Source organism: Perognathus longimembris, chromosome 11 (assembly GCF_023159225.1).
Source record: "Perognathus longimembris pacificus isolate PPM17 chromosome 11, ASM2315922v1, whole genome shotgun sequence".
In the NCBI taxonomy this organism is placed as follows: Eukaryota; Metazoa; Chordata; class Mammalia; order Rodentia; family Heteromyidae; genus Perognathus; species Perognathus longimembris.
Window position 1 is genome coordinate 27,036,901 of NC_063171.1, and position 14,378 is coordinate 27,051,278.

Below are 14,378 nucleotides of genomic sequence, written 5' to 3' on the forward strand. Positions count from 1 at the left end.
TGCTTTATAAAGTATTCAGCCTCAGGAACTTTGTTATAATAACACAAAATGGACAAAGACAACAAGTATATGGGTGGGCACTCTGATAGGTACCAGTATTCACCCTGCAATCTCAAGCAATCACTGGTCATTCTGGTCCTCAGTTTTCTTGTGAAATTTGAGTTGCTATAACCTGTGAATCAATAGTTATTTGTTACATGAACACTATGAGGAAGACCATAAAGCATTCTTGAAAGAAACTAGACTTTCGAAAATATGTGAAAAGCATTGCATGTTAGGGGTTAAACTGGTCAAGACAGGAGCACCATAAGAAACAAAAACAGGGGAATTGTCAAGTTGAAGGCCAGTCTGTACTACGTAGTAAGATCCTGTTTCAAAACAAACATACAAAAAATACTCCCCCCCCTTTTTCTTTTGCAATATTGGGGACTGAATCAAGGGCCTAATATATTCTAGGCAAGTACTCTACTGATGAGTTATATCCCTACCTCAGATTTGACATTAATCATTTGAAAATATGTTCAGTTTTGCTTACAAGATAGATGCTGATTATAGCTATATTGAGACCTCTTACCACCTGTGAATTAGGAAAAAGTATTACAGACTGGACAATCTGCTTTATTGACTTGACATTCTCATTTGTGGGGTATGTGTGTGTATGTGTGTGTATGCACACATGTGTACAATTACAGAACTTCTATGAAGGAAGATTTGGCAAGATCTAGCACACTGCATTGGCATTCACTCTTTGAATTACCAATGCTTGTAATGGAACAATCTGTTTAGAAAGGAAATTTGGGGAAAGAAAGAAAGGTAAATAGAAAAAGAAGAATTAAAATAAGTTATGCACAAGTTCATTCGCTGCCAGATTCTTTGTAACAGCTCAAAAATACAAATAGTCTAAAAGCCTCTCAATAGGGGACTATTAAATAAACTTATGGGATAGCTATAAAAATAAGTACTATGCAGCTATATAAAGAAACAAGAAGAAGCTATTAAAGCATATGGCATATTCTTCAAGCATGTTGTTAAGTGATAAAACCTCAAGTTTGTCAGCTTTTTAGAAATCACTATAGTGAAATACTTGATATAATTAATTTATTAAAAAGACAAGTTTCATTTTGACTCACCAGTTAGAAGGTTCCAGTCCGTGGCCAGTGGCCCCACATGTCTGAGCCAGTGGTGAGGCAGCACATTATGGTGGGAACATGTATTGATGTCCACTCACCTCATGTCTGGGTGCAAAGAAAAAGTTTGGACAGGTGGGGTATGACCCTAACGGTCTAAGGACTTCAGGGGTATGACCTTAATGAGCTAGTCCAAAGAGGAAAAAGAACAATATCTGAATATCAGAAAGCAAAGGAATCTAACTGTATGTCAAATGGGTAATATAGACTTTAATGTCGACGTGTTTCCCCCTCCCCCCACCCCCGACATCCTCCAGAAACAAAGGACAACACTCACTTCTAGAAGTGTCGCCTACAGAGACATCTCACTGGTCAGCCCTTCCTGGAAAACACCTTGGCTGAAAAGAACTGCCTGTCCAAGATCTCAACTCCTAACATGGAGTAGCCTGCATCTGTCACTGGTGGATACAAGGATAGGAAGGCCTGGTTCTCTTGCTCCAACTTGGGACCACTCTGAAAAATGCTATCCCAGCATTAGAGCTTCTTGGCCAGGCTGCAGAGACCATTGTTAAGACTACACAGCACCCTAACTTCTTCCACTTTTTTCACCTCCTTCATTCTACAGGTGTTGGTCCCAAGAGTCCCCTCTAATAAATCCTTTGCATAGTAAACTCCATCTCAGAATCTGCTTCCTAGGGAACACAACTGGAACAGTTGGTCTCAAGAGAGGGGCTGGGAATGTGGTTTAGCGGTAGAGTGCTTGCCTAGCATGCACGACGCCCTGGGTTTGATTCCCCAGTACCACATACATAGAAAAAGCCGAAGTGCTGTGGCTCACGAGGTAGAGTGCTAGCCTTGAGCAAAAAAGAAGCCAGGGACAGTGCTCAGGGCTTGAGTTCAAGCTCCAAGACTGGCAAAAAAAAGACAGTAGTCAGAGCCCAGCAGTTTGTATTCACTTGGAACGGACAAACACTTTTAGTATTAGCCTTCCAGTTGCAAAATATCTGCATAGAGCTAAACCAGCTAGAAATTCTATAAAACATCACACTGTCAGTGACATAGTCCTCACCTGACCCCCAAACTAAGATGTTCATTGTCCGTTGGAGGTACTTAAGAGGACTCATGTGCTTCAGAGGAGGCTAAACCAATGGCTGTTCAGAAGCCCTTTATGTCAGTGAATCTTTTCGGGGATCTAGATGTCTGAGGCATGTTGAGACATCATTCTTCACTATGATTGATTACTGCATTGTGTATCTCCCACAATGCCTGGTATATTTCTTCTTAGATTCTAACTGTAAACAGGCCTACAGCTAGGCAGTGGCTCCAACTCACAGTCTAGATGAATTTAAAGACTTGGTTTTCAGTACAGCACAGAGCAAAAAGGGCTTTTCATTGAGTCTAGGGGGGAGGTGCCACATGGCGCAACATACAAGTATCCAACAGTGGGGAAAAAAAGATGTTTTGTGGAAATTTTGGCAAGTTCCAATGGCGGTTACATTCTAGACTCCTAGGCTTCAAGAGAAGCGTGCCTGCCATCTGCAGCAGAGAACTGGAGATGGTTAAAACCAAAGCTAAAACTGGCATCCCACTGCATCTGGCACAGGTGGACTAGTTAGGAATAGAAGTAGCTATATAGCTAGAATTTCCCATCATGCACTGGGTTTGTGCTCTCAGACCTCCCAAGTCCTAGAGTCATGGGCCCTGGAGAAGTTGATTGTAAGAAGAAAGTGGTACATCCAGGATGTGGTCAAGGAACAGCAGAGGTGGTTAGATTAGTTGAGGTGAGACTGGTTACTCCAAGGTAATTTTATGTGCTCCAAGTTATTAATAATTAGCTGTCATTGTTTGAAGGTCTATTATGTACTGAGTACTCTGCTATGTGACTCATACATTTTCTTTAATCTTCCTAACCATGCTGTGACGGTCACATTATTCTTAAAACTGACAGGAAGGCTGAGTCATCTACCTAAACCCACATGGCCAGTAAAGAACTGAACTAGGATTTGAACCCAACTCAGTCTGGCTTGAAACACCACAGGATTGCCCCTGGTTAGATGTTAATTAAATATAAGAAGATGCCTATTCAAAATAATATTATCTCAAAATACTTTTTCTCCAGTAAGAAGATTATTTCTGAGTACTTTCTTAGAATAATTAGACAATTTAAAAGCCTCTCCCTGGCTTAGGACCAGAAAACATTCAGATATATTATTTTCCAAAAGATTCAATTTTTTTTTACTTGGACCTTGAGCCAAGTGGTTATTTTTTTTATTACTAAGATATTAAGCCTTCAGCTTAAATATTCACAGCCTCTCTAAATTCTTACCTCCTTCTTGAAGATTTCTTTGTAGAAGTGGAAAAACAAACAAAATACTTGCCTTTACAGGCACCTTCAACACAAAAACTTCCTGTTCTGCCCTCTGTGATTCCTGTGAACATTTATGTAACTTACTAAAGTGAGCTTGGCAAGTAAGCTTGATTGTTTATCGCTAGTCCTCCCCCCATCTCCCACAAGATGGTGTGTTTTGGATCTTAAATTCCTGAATCAAGAGGAATCTTGTTTTTAAAAATACAAGATTATAGAGAATTTAACAGTAGGTGTTGGAGGGAAAAAAAAGCTCCATGAAACAATCTGATTCTAAATATTAGTCAGAGGATGACTTCTTTTGTTTAAAAACTTTAACTGTACATGTGCATCCAAAAATGTAATATGCTGTATATCAAAATAACAGAAGATTTGGGGCTGGGGATATGGCCTAGTGGCAAGAGTGCCTGCCTCATATACATGAGGCCCTGGGTTCGATTCCCCAGCACCACATATATAGAAAATGGCCAGAAGTGGCGCTGTGGCTCAAGTGGCAGAGTGCTAGCCTTGAGCAAAAAGAAGCCAGGGACAGTGCTCAGGCCCTGAGTCCAAGCCCCAGGACTGGCAAAAAATAAATAAATAAATAAATAAATAAATAAATAAATAAATAAATAAATAACAGAAGATCCTTGATAGGTAGGCAGGCCAGGTCCCTACCCTTGGACAGTCCACCAAGTGCCCACCCTGGTGTATGTGTGTGTGTGTGTGTATGGGGTGGGGGGGAATACACAATGTTATAAATGTTATAATTACACTCCTTCCTGGTTTTCAAAAGATTGCATCTTCAAATTTCCAGAAAAAAAAAATCTCTTCATTTTAAAAGACTACCTTGGGTCAAACAACATGCCTATCTTATTTTTAAATTTTATTTATTTTTCTAAGATCGTAAAATGCAGACCACATGACAGAAATTTTACTAAATAAAAAGACACCCTCAGGCACACAGCACCGTTGGAAAGAGTGATTTAATCCTTGGCGATCTTGACCTTGGCGTGCAGCCGGAACTGCGGTGCGGGGATGCGGGGGGAGCCGCGCCGCAGCGCCCGGCGCACCGTCGCCATGGTAACCTCGGAAGCCCGGGCCCAGCCGGCGGTGAGTCGGGGGTCCCCGCGCGGAGGGCCGGAGGGCGCAGGGGGCACCCCTGGTGGGGCCGAGGCCGGAGAGATGGGCATCTCCCCGCCAGGCTGCTCCAGCAGGGGCTGGAGGAAGATGGGCTTCCGCGCGGGGGTCCGCAGCCCTCCGGCACCCGGCCTCGACCCTTGGACCTTGGACCCGATCACAGCCCCCCCCCCATCTCGGTGGAAGCCCCCCTCCTCCGCTCACGTGCCCCAGGGTGACCCTGCTGTTCCCTCCCCCCACCCCCTCCTGCCCCTACCTCGGCCCCAGGCCAAGCTTGCCTTTGTTGAACCTGGAGAACGGGGATCTCCTTGGGGGGGGGGGAGGGCGCGGGGGGGGGGGGAGGCTGGGGTTGGGGAGGGTGGAAGATGAATTGAAGGGATGGAGGAGATTGGGGCTCTTTGAGCTGGGACTTAAAATCCTGAAGAGAATACTTATTGAGGGGGGGGGGGCGGGGGGGGAGGGAGGAAAGGAGGGAGGGAGATTCAGTTGGCTTAAAAGATCTTTCCCCTTCTCCTGTATGGCACTCCAAGCTGTCTGGTTTGCCTCCTTGCGGGTGCTTTATCGTCATCCTCCCAGAGACTCCTTCCACTCTTTTATTGACGGTCACATCTCCTGGGAAAGCTCTTCTGGATCCTCCCATCCTCAGGCTAATGTAGATGCCCAGCCTTTTTTTCTTTTCCTTCCTTCCCTTCCGGCCCTCCCTTCCTCCCTCGTTCCCTTCCTTTCTTCTTTTCTTTCCAATAAGGCATCCTTGGCATACTACAATTGTATCCCTCAACTCACCCTGGCATTGTTGATTTAGGCTGAGAAATCCAAGGGATTGGGGACCAATTTGTTACCATCTAAAATAACACATATATTTTCTCCAATACTTATAGAACTGGGATATGAGCTCAAGGCTTTGAGCTTGCTAGACAAGTGCTCTACTACTTAAGCTCTGTCTCTAGTTCTTTTTGCTTCATGTATTTTTCACAGAGTGCCCTTCATCGCTGAGATTACAAGCATAAGCTACCTCGGCTGGCAGAATTTTCCAAGAACATGTTCTGTGACTTCTAACCTTTTTGTGACTTTCCTGCAGTCAGTACATGATACTTGTTAATGACCCCATCCTTGTTCTCACAGACATCTGTGCTGGACTATTCTGCTGATAGATGCACAAACAAACAGTTCAAACGAACTGGCAAATTGCCATATGTCTTCAAATGAAGCTGAGGTTTCTGTCATGGAAGCTATAGAGCTTTCCTTTATTTGCCCCTTCTGGGAGATGCACCGAGCACCATCCTCCTCAGACACGAGCATCTTCAGCTTCAAAGTCTTTTCCAGGTGTTAGCCTTTGGTTAGAATTAGATGCTTCATTTTTGTCTGGCATACGAAGTATGATGGCTTAGAATGTTAGAGCTGCCTATATTCTTTTTTTTTTTTTTGGCCAGTCCCTGGGCCTTAGACTCAGGGCCTGAGCACTGTCCCTGGCCTCTTCCCGCTCAAGGCTAGCACTCTGCCACTTGAGCCACAGCGCTGCTTCTGGCTGTTTTCTGTATATGTGGTGCTGGGGAATCGAACCTAGGGCCTCGTGTATCCGAGGCAGGCACTCTTGCCACTAGAGCTACCTATATTCTTGAGCTGCTATACCATCTCCATTTTTAAACTCCCTATGTTTACAAAATATGTGAAAAAGTTATGTGCAAGTCAATCTTATTTAGCTTTTCCATTATATATAATCACACTTCAACAGTTTGTAAGTGCATATACGTTTATAGAAGGAAGACATTAATGTAGGACTATGGTAGCTAGAGACATTCTAAGGTTCTACCAATTATTTACTTGTTGGTTGATTGAGCGAAGTGCTAGGATTGAATCTAGAGACTCAATTTTGCTGGGCAAGCTAGACCCCCAGCCCCTATATTCTACCTGGATAAAGTGCATGCTGTAACTATCTTTCTTTCACTCATATCCTTTTTTCTTTCCCTTATCTCACCACAGAATCAAAGGACAATTTAGTTTTTAGCACTCTAGACTGTCACTCCTTAAAAATGAGACCAGAAAACTTTGGCCTGTGGGCTGCTACCTGTTTTGCAAATGTCTTCTTTAAACACAGACACATCATATTCATTTATGTTGTGCCAAGTTGCAAAACGACCACCAAGAAGGCCACCAAGACTCAGACGTTCCGAAATGCAAAAGCAAGGCAAGGCAAGCGAGCTGCAACTCGGGCCTCGTACTACCCACCGACACAGTGGAGGTTAGGAGGGAGCCCTGAGCTGCGATTACACAGAGCTTATAAAGGCAAAAACAAAGTTACAGCATCAGGTGTTCAAGCAAGCAAGATTAGGACACAGGTACAAATCTGATAGGGCTCGAGGCATTCTAGGGTTGGTTAGAGTTAAGCATTCCCAGCGGTTAGAGTTCTTGACTGGCTGGGCCCTAATAAGCTTGCTCTGGGTCTGCTCACAGGGCCTGCTTATCTCAGGTTCACGTGGTAAAGTGGGGTTCGCGTGGTAAAGTGGGGTTCGCGTGGTAAAGTGGGGCCTGACTTCAAAGTCTGGCACTTCAATGTGATGTTCATGACTATTCTTATGTTCCAACTGCAGAGCTGAGTAGTGATAGAGACAGGAGGGCCCAGCAGCCTAAAGTATTTGTTACCTGGCCCTTTACAAACCCTGCTTGGGAAAGCCCCATTCTCCTGAGGCTTTCATCAGTATCATCTCATTACCTCCCTAGATCATATTTTTCTCATCACTGTAGTTAACTTCCTAACACTTTACCCTGTTTATTTCTTTTGAAACACTTATCACACTCTGAAGTTATTTGTTTTCATTGTTTCTAGAATATAAAGATACATGACCACAGGGATTGTGTGTGTGTGTGTGTGTGTGCGTGTGTGTCTGCTGGTCCTGAGGCATGAACTCAGGGCTGGGTACTGTCCTTGAGCTGTTTTGCTCAAGTCTAGCACTCTACCATTTGAGCCACATCTCCACTTCCAGCTTTCTTTGTGGTTAACTGGAGACAAGAGTCCCATGGACTTTCCTGCCTGGGCTGGCTTCGAACCATGATCTCCAGATCTCAGCCTCCTGAGTAGGATTGCAGACTTGAGTCACCAGTGCCTGAGACAGAATTTTTTTTTCTTATGTAGAAAATAATACAGCTGGGCATGTATAGCTCATGCTTGTAATCCTAACTACTCTGGAGGCTGAGATCTTATATTGAGGTTTAAAGCCAGCCAGGAAGACAAATCTCAGCTACTCTTATTGCCAAATAACCAGCAAAAAGCTACAGGTGGAGGTGTGGCTCAAGTGATAGAGTGCAGCAGTTTTGAGAAAGAAAGCTAAGGGAGAGCATGAGCCCTGAATTAGAAAGTTCTTGCTCTCATGAATCCAGACTTTTTTTTTTAGTAACTGTCAAATTCTGTCTCTTGTCTTTGTCCAGTTTGTGTACCTTGGCTTGTGAGATCATGGATGTGACACTATACTTCATTGCCAGCATTAACACTTCAGCAACTCCTCTCTGGTCATCTACAAAAGCCAAGTTCAGACTTACAAAAGTTACAGACTTAGCCTCTCTTATGAGTCTCTTGCTTATTTGGAATGGCTTATGTTGTGCAAGGTAGCCACTTGGTCATGCCCTAAAATACCTTGCATTTTTTATTTGGTACTTTTAGATTCTTCTTTCTGAATTGTCTTCCTTCTGAAATTTCAGTGCCAATGTCTTGCCTGTTCTCTGCGACCTAGTTTAAAAGCTAGAGTCTTGACTGACTGTGTGATTTCCTTTCTTTCCTGTTCTTTTTCTTCACCTGTCCTTTACTCCTGGGAAAAATTATTCTGAACCTTGTGTTCACACTAGCTTTTCCTTTTTTAAAAAATAGTTCTTTTGAGACAGGACTTTGCTTTGTAGCCCTAGTTTTCCTCAAACTCATGATCCTCCTGCCTCAGCCTGGAATTTCAGGCATCTTCTATCATGCCCACCTCTTTTTTTTTTTTTTTTTTGGCCAGTCCTGGGCCTTGGACTCAGGGCCTGAGCACTGTCCCTGGCTTCTTTTTGCTCAAGGCTAGCACTCTGCCACTTGAGCCACAGCGCCGCTTCTGGCCGTTTTCTGTATATGTGGTGCTGGGGAATCGAACCTAGGGCCTCGTGTATCCGAGGCAGGCACTCTTGCCACTAGGCTATATCCCCAGCCCCTCCCACCTCTTTTTTTTCCCATGGCGTTATTGCATAGGCTGTTGGCCTGAGAGCAGTTCTTACTGGCTATGGCCAGATGTTGCCATCTGTTTCTTGAAAGCTTTTCCTCTCCATCATGTGAAAAGCAGCAGGGAGAGAGTATGTTTGAGCTAGATGCCACATACTGTTATGTTGTATGTAAACAAGTCAAAGCAGCACATGCCATTAATGCTGTTTCACTGCAAGCAAGTTGCCATGTGCAGCCCCCACACAATGGGAGTGCCTTACATGGAAGTATGAATAGTGAGGAGCATGGAAGGGCACTGGGAGCCCTGGCAGAAGCTGCCTGCCACAGGTTATACCACTGTAATTTATTCCATTCAACAGTTATGCACTGTTTTGTGGGGCTATGTCCCCCCTCTCAAGGTACTTGTTACTTTGTTACCTTTTGTGTATACCATATTTTCTCCCTTGGAATGTTAAGTTGTTGAGGACAGGAGATAAATTTGATTGTCACTTTTATAATTTACACAGTGTGTATAGTATAATAGTGTATAGCATAGTATAATAGTGTATTTGTTAGCTTTCACTAAGTATTACTGAGGGAATGGATTCTTTCTAAATGTCACTGCCTATGTTTTAAAGTCTTCATAATTTGGCTCCAATAATCCAATTATTTTCTCTCTCTCTCTCTCTCTCTCTCTCTCTCTCTCTCTCATATGCTGGAACTAGTGTTTTAACTCAGGGCCTTTTAGTCTGCTTATCTGGTGTTCTACTACTTGAGCCTCCTTCCATCTTTTTGCTGGCTTATTGGAGATGAGTCCCTCAGATTTGTCTTTCTGGGCTGGCTTTAAGCTGTGATCTTCAGATCTCAGCTTTCTGAGTTTAGGATTACAGGCACATGAGCCTTCCCAAAGAAGGGTCTGTTTTAGGCAGGCATGTCTCTTTAACGTTCTCTTTTAATCATTTCCTAATGAATTTAGCTGACTTCAATCTTTCCCTTCTCTTCTTATTTTTTAATGTTTATATCACACATTTAGCATGTATTTACTCATAACATGTACAGCAAACTTTGATAAAATTATCTTATTTTAGAATTATTTTCTTAATGTAATTTTCTACTATCCAATCAGTTGAATGATAAAACAAGTAAATACTAGTTTGAAAAGATTTCTATTTCGGTCATAGGTATTTTAGGATTTAATGGATCCAGAAGAAAGCCTTGAGTCTGATGGTTCAGAAAAATCACTATCTTCCTCACAGCAACTAGATGATGATGAATCCCAAGAGCCAGAAGAAATGGGCGCGGAGAACCCTCTCCTACAACCCGCTCTCACTGGGGATGTAGAAAGTTTGCAGAAGATTTTTGAGGATCCTGAAAATCCCCATCACGAAAATGCCATGCAACTTCTCTTGGAAGAAGACATTGTTGGGAGAAACTTGTTGTATGCAGCTTGCATGGCTGGGCAAAGTGATGTCATTAGAGCTTTGGCAAAATATGGTGTGAATCTGAATGAGCAAACCACCAGAGGTATTACATCTTTTATCTCTCTTAGGACTATTTACAGGTACTATGTACTATATTTAAGGCTGGATACATTTGATGTGCCCAGTATATATGCATGCATACATATATGGTGTACAAAGGTAAATATATCAATGCTGATAATGTCTATTTAAGAACTCCAATTTTATTATTAGCTATGTGACTTGGCAAGTACCTACGTACTTTTTTTTTTTTTTTACTGTTTCTTAATTGGCAAAATGAGTGTAATATTTTCTTATAGGGTGTTAGGAAGATTAAATAAGTTAATAAATATAAGTAATGGTGTGTGGTATATAGTAAATTTCCAAATAGTGAATTCTTTTTTTTTTTTTTTTTTTGCCAGTCCTGGGGCTTGAACTCAGGGCCTGAGCACTGTCCCTGGCTTCTTTTCCCTGGTTCAATTCCCCAGCATCACATATACAAAAAATAGCCAGAAGTGGCGCTGTGGCTCAAGTGGCAGAGTGCTAGCCTTGAGCAAAAGAAGCCAGGGACAGTGCTCAGGCCCTGAGTCCAAGCCCCAGGACTGGCAAAATAGATAAATAAATAAATAAAAAAGGGGAGCTGGACATGGCAGCTTGGGAGATAGAGATCAGGAGATTGCAGTTTGAGGATAATTCAGACAAAAATGGTTTAGAGACCTGCATCTTGACCAATGGCTGGGTACAAGGGTGTGCACCTGTCATCTCAGTAATGTGGGGAAGCACAAATAGGGAGGATCACATTCAGGGCTGGTCAGGATATAAAGCAAGACCCTGTCTCAAAAAATAACACACACAGAGAGCTGATGGAGTGGCTCAAGTGTTAGAGTATCTGCCTAGCTCTGAGTATGACAAAAATAAAACAGACCACCAGCAACCAAACACTCTGTTGGGCAGCTGACCCCAGATTTTAATCTTACTTTGTGTGCCTACTTCCAGTGTAGCATTGGTAAAGCTAGAGATGCTCTGGCCTTCATGCTCCATGGGCCATTATGACCTCCTCACAGCTACTGGATTTAATGAAGTACACTAAAATGCTCAATAGATCTCACACCTTTGTTTATTCTCTTGCTCAACTTTTCTTGTGTTAGTATAGCACCTGCCTCTGTGGGTATAGTGAATTTTCGTAACCCTATATTGACTTGGAGTGTGGTTTGAGTATATTTACCTTCTTAAACCAGAAGCAGGGTTTAGACACCATTGGCACCAGAAGTCTACCACACCAAATGGCTCAGCCTGGTGGCCAGATATACTCTCCTGCCTAGTCACTTGTACCCCACTTTCCCACTGCTTATTTTTTAATTTTAATTTTTATTTTGTGCTGGCACTAGGGTTTGAACTCAGCACCTTGCTCTTTTGCTCAGGTTTCTTGTTCATGTCTGGTGCTCTACCATTTGAACTGTGCCTCCAATTCAGCATTTTGTCAGTTAATTTGAGATAAGACTCTTACAGTGTTTTTCTACATGGGCTGGCTTTGAAATGTGATCCTCCAGGTCTCAGCCTCCTGAATAGGTAGAATTACAGGTGTGAGCCACTTGTGCTCTAACTACAAGTCTTCAAACTGGTTTTGATATGGGGTTGTACTGAATTTGTACCTTCCATCTGGAGAACCAGGGCTGTGTTCTCCCTGAGATGCTGGGAAACGCCCAAGATTGGATTCCTAGCACAGTTGAAATCAGGTAGGCAGAGAGTGGACAAGAACCACAAGTTACCTCTCAGTCTAAATAACTCTCCCTTGAGGGACAGCAAGGCAACAGAAACGTCAGCGAGAGGCAGAATGTGAGCAACCACATCTTGCTTCCCTAGCTAGGACTGCTAGCTGCTTTCTTGGTGTTAGGTCCCCTATTTAACTGAGGACTTTCACAGTAAGATAGAATGATGGTTTTTGGTCTTTTTTAGTTTTTAAATTAGCCTGAAAAACATAAGACATCCCATATTTATCACCCCAACAATGATACTACCTCACAGTTACTTCAGAAAGTATATATATATTTATATATGTATATATAAATACACATATAAAACTTTCTAATTTGGTAGTTCACAATTTCAGCTTTAATTCAAAAGGTTAATCTCCAAACCAAAGCATACAGTTGGAGTAATTTCTATGATAGTGCTAACAGTAGTGCTAGAGTACTTATGGTTCCATGGAAAATTCCTTAAAACCATAGCATCAGGTTGATCCAAAGCAGGTTGCTATCTTCCTTAGCTCATGTTGAATTGCTCCGACTTCAGACTGCCTGTGTTGGTTATCTTGTGTTCATCATTCTTTGGCTGTGTTCCTTGGGCAAGTTTCTTAACATCTCTGGACTTCAGTTTTCTTATCTGTAAGATGAGAATCGCAGTAATTCTAACACTCCAGAGTTTATAAAGTTTAAGTTTATGTAAAGCAGTTAATGTCACATTCAGTACTCAGTCATAATCTACGGTATCCCATAGTCTAAAGCAGTGTACAGATGCACCTTGACTTACGATGGGGTCATAAATCCACGCTATTGCAAAATAGTGTAAGCAGAAAATGCATTTTATATATCCATTCTATTCCTGGCTTAGCAAACTACTCACTGGAGATTATCCATCGTCTATCTTTGTGATAGTGAGGCTGACTGGGAACTGTGTTCACTTTTGCTTCTCAGCATTTTAGGAGAGTACTAGACAATTTGAACACCAAGATTCTGCATGGTTTCTACTGTCTGTATATGGCTTTTGTACTACTGTAAGCTCCCTCCCTGCCCCCCCCCCCAGTCATGTTAGATTGTCCTGAGTTGGAGATTGTTCATAGTCTATCAGACCTGACCATCTTCATTCTGTTCACTAGGTTACACACTCTTACACTGTGCTGCAGCCTGGGGTCGTTTGGAAACTTTGAAAGCACTTGTAGAACTGGATGTTGATATAGATGCTTTGAACTTCCGGGAAGAAAAGGCTCGAGATGTTGCTGCACGATATAATCAGACTGAGTGTGTTGAATTTCTGGACTGTGCAGGTAAGGAAGCTTATATACTCTTAACAAACTGAACAGATGTGATGGAAAAACATGATTAACATTTTCCCCTGTGAGCTAGATAATTTTTCAAAAATGACACCGAGCTTTGAACTTACAGTGCTGTGCCTGCTAGGTAAGCACTCTACCATTTGGGCTGCACCTATAGCCCTATATTTTTCATTTACTCTTTTCAATAGTATATGAAATCTGTCTTTTTCTCTTTGTCCACTCTAATTTGCCATTTGTCCACAACATTGTATCTAATATGAATTGTATATCTTGGGAGCTTGTTAATACTTGTCATGTGATCAATACTTGAAAAGTGCTGCTGCTCTCACAATAAAATCATACCCTTACATGCCAGGCCACTTATAACAGGGTAACCAATACATACAATATGTCAGCCACTGTTTTCTGAGAGACCCAGCCAAAATAAACTACTCTTTAAATGCTAAAAAAATTTCAGTAATATATTTAATTCTCAGATAGAAAAAAATGGTAATATTATGAAGGAAAAGGTGGCATTGTCCAAAAAAGAGAAATGTACTCATTACCAGACTCATGGAATGATAACTCCTCTGTACAACACCTTAATAACAAATTTAGACTTAAAAATGTTAATACTGATTAAAATATTTATTTAAGCCCAGTTAATGTTATGCTAACAACTACAATAGCAATTACTCTTACGGCTTGGGAGAACTTCTGGGATATGTTACCTTTTTCTTAATTTGTTTACTGTTGCATAGACACATTCATATATAGAAATTCATTGAGCTGTACACTTTTAATTTCTCAACTTTTCAGTATATTATACAGAATTCTTTTTTTGATCTTTGAACTCTGGGTCTGAGCACTGTCCCTGGCTTCTTTTTTGCTCAAGGCTAGCACTCTACCACTTGAGCCACAGTGCCACTTCTGGCCATTTTCTATATATGGGGTACTGGGGAATCGAACCCAGGGCTTCATGTAGACAAGGTAAACACTCTTGCCAGTAGGCCATATTCCCAGCTCCATACAGCCTCTGTGCTACTTGAAGTTTTTCTAATATTTTATAGTAATATCTAACTTTGTATGAAGATACAAAAATGAGTGCTTATGAACA

The 14,378-nt window shown here is 42.0% G+C and overlaps 1 protein-coding gene across 4 annotated transcripts in view; it reads left to right on the top strand.

Annotated features, from left to right (window-relative positions):
• Ankrd45 (ankyrin repeat domain 45) overlaps positions 1–14,378 on the top strand; it is a 33,448-nt gene that overhangs the window by 3,995 nt on the left and 15,075 nt on the right. The window contains exons 1-3 of one of the 4 annotated variants that reach the window (XM_048357631.1): positions 4,515–4,584; positions 9,952–10,294; positions 13,106–13,273. In XM_048357631.1, coding sequence (XP_048213588.1) covers positions 9,967–10,294; positions 13,106–13,273 — 496 coding nt within the window. In that variant the 5' untranslated portion in view covers positions 4,515–4,584; positions 9,952–9,966. Of the gene's footprint in view, positions 1–4,514; positions 4,585–5,183; positions 5,264–9,951; positions 10,295–13,105; positions 13,274–14,378 lie in introns of those variants that run through there. The other 3 variants (XM_048357630.1, XM_048357632.1, XM_048357633.1) reach the window with 3 other exon arrangements.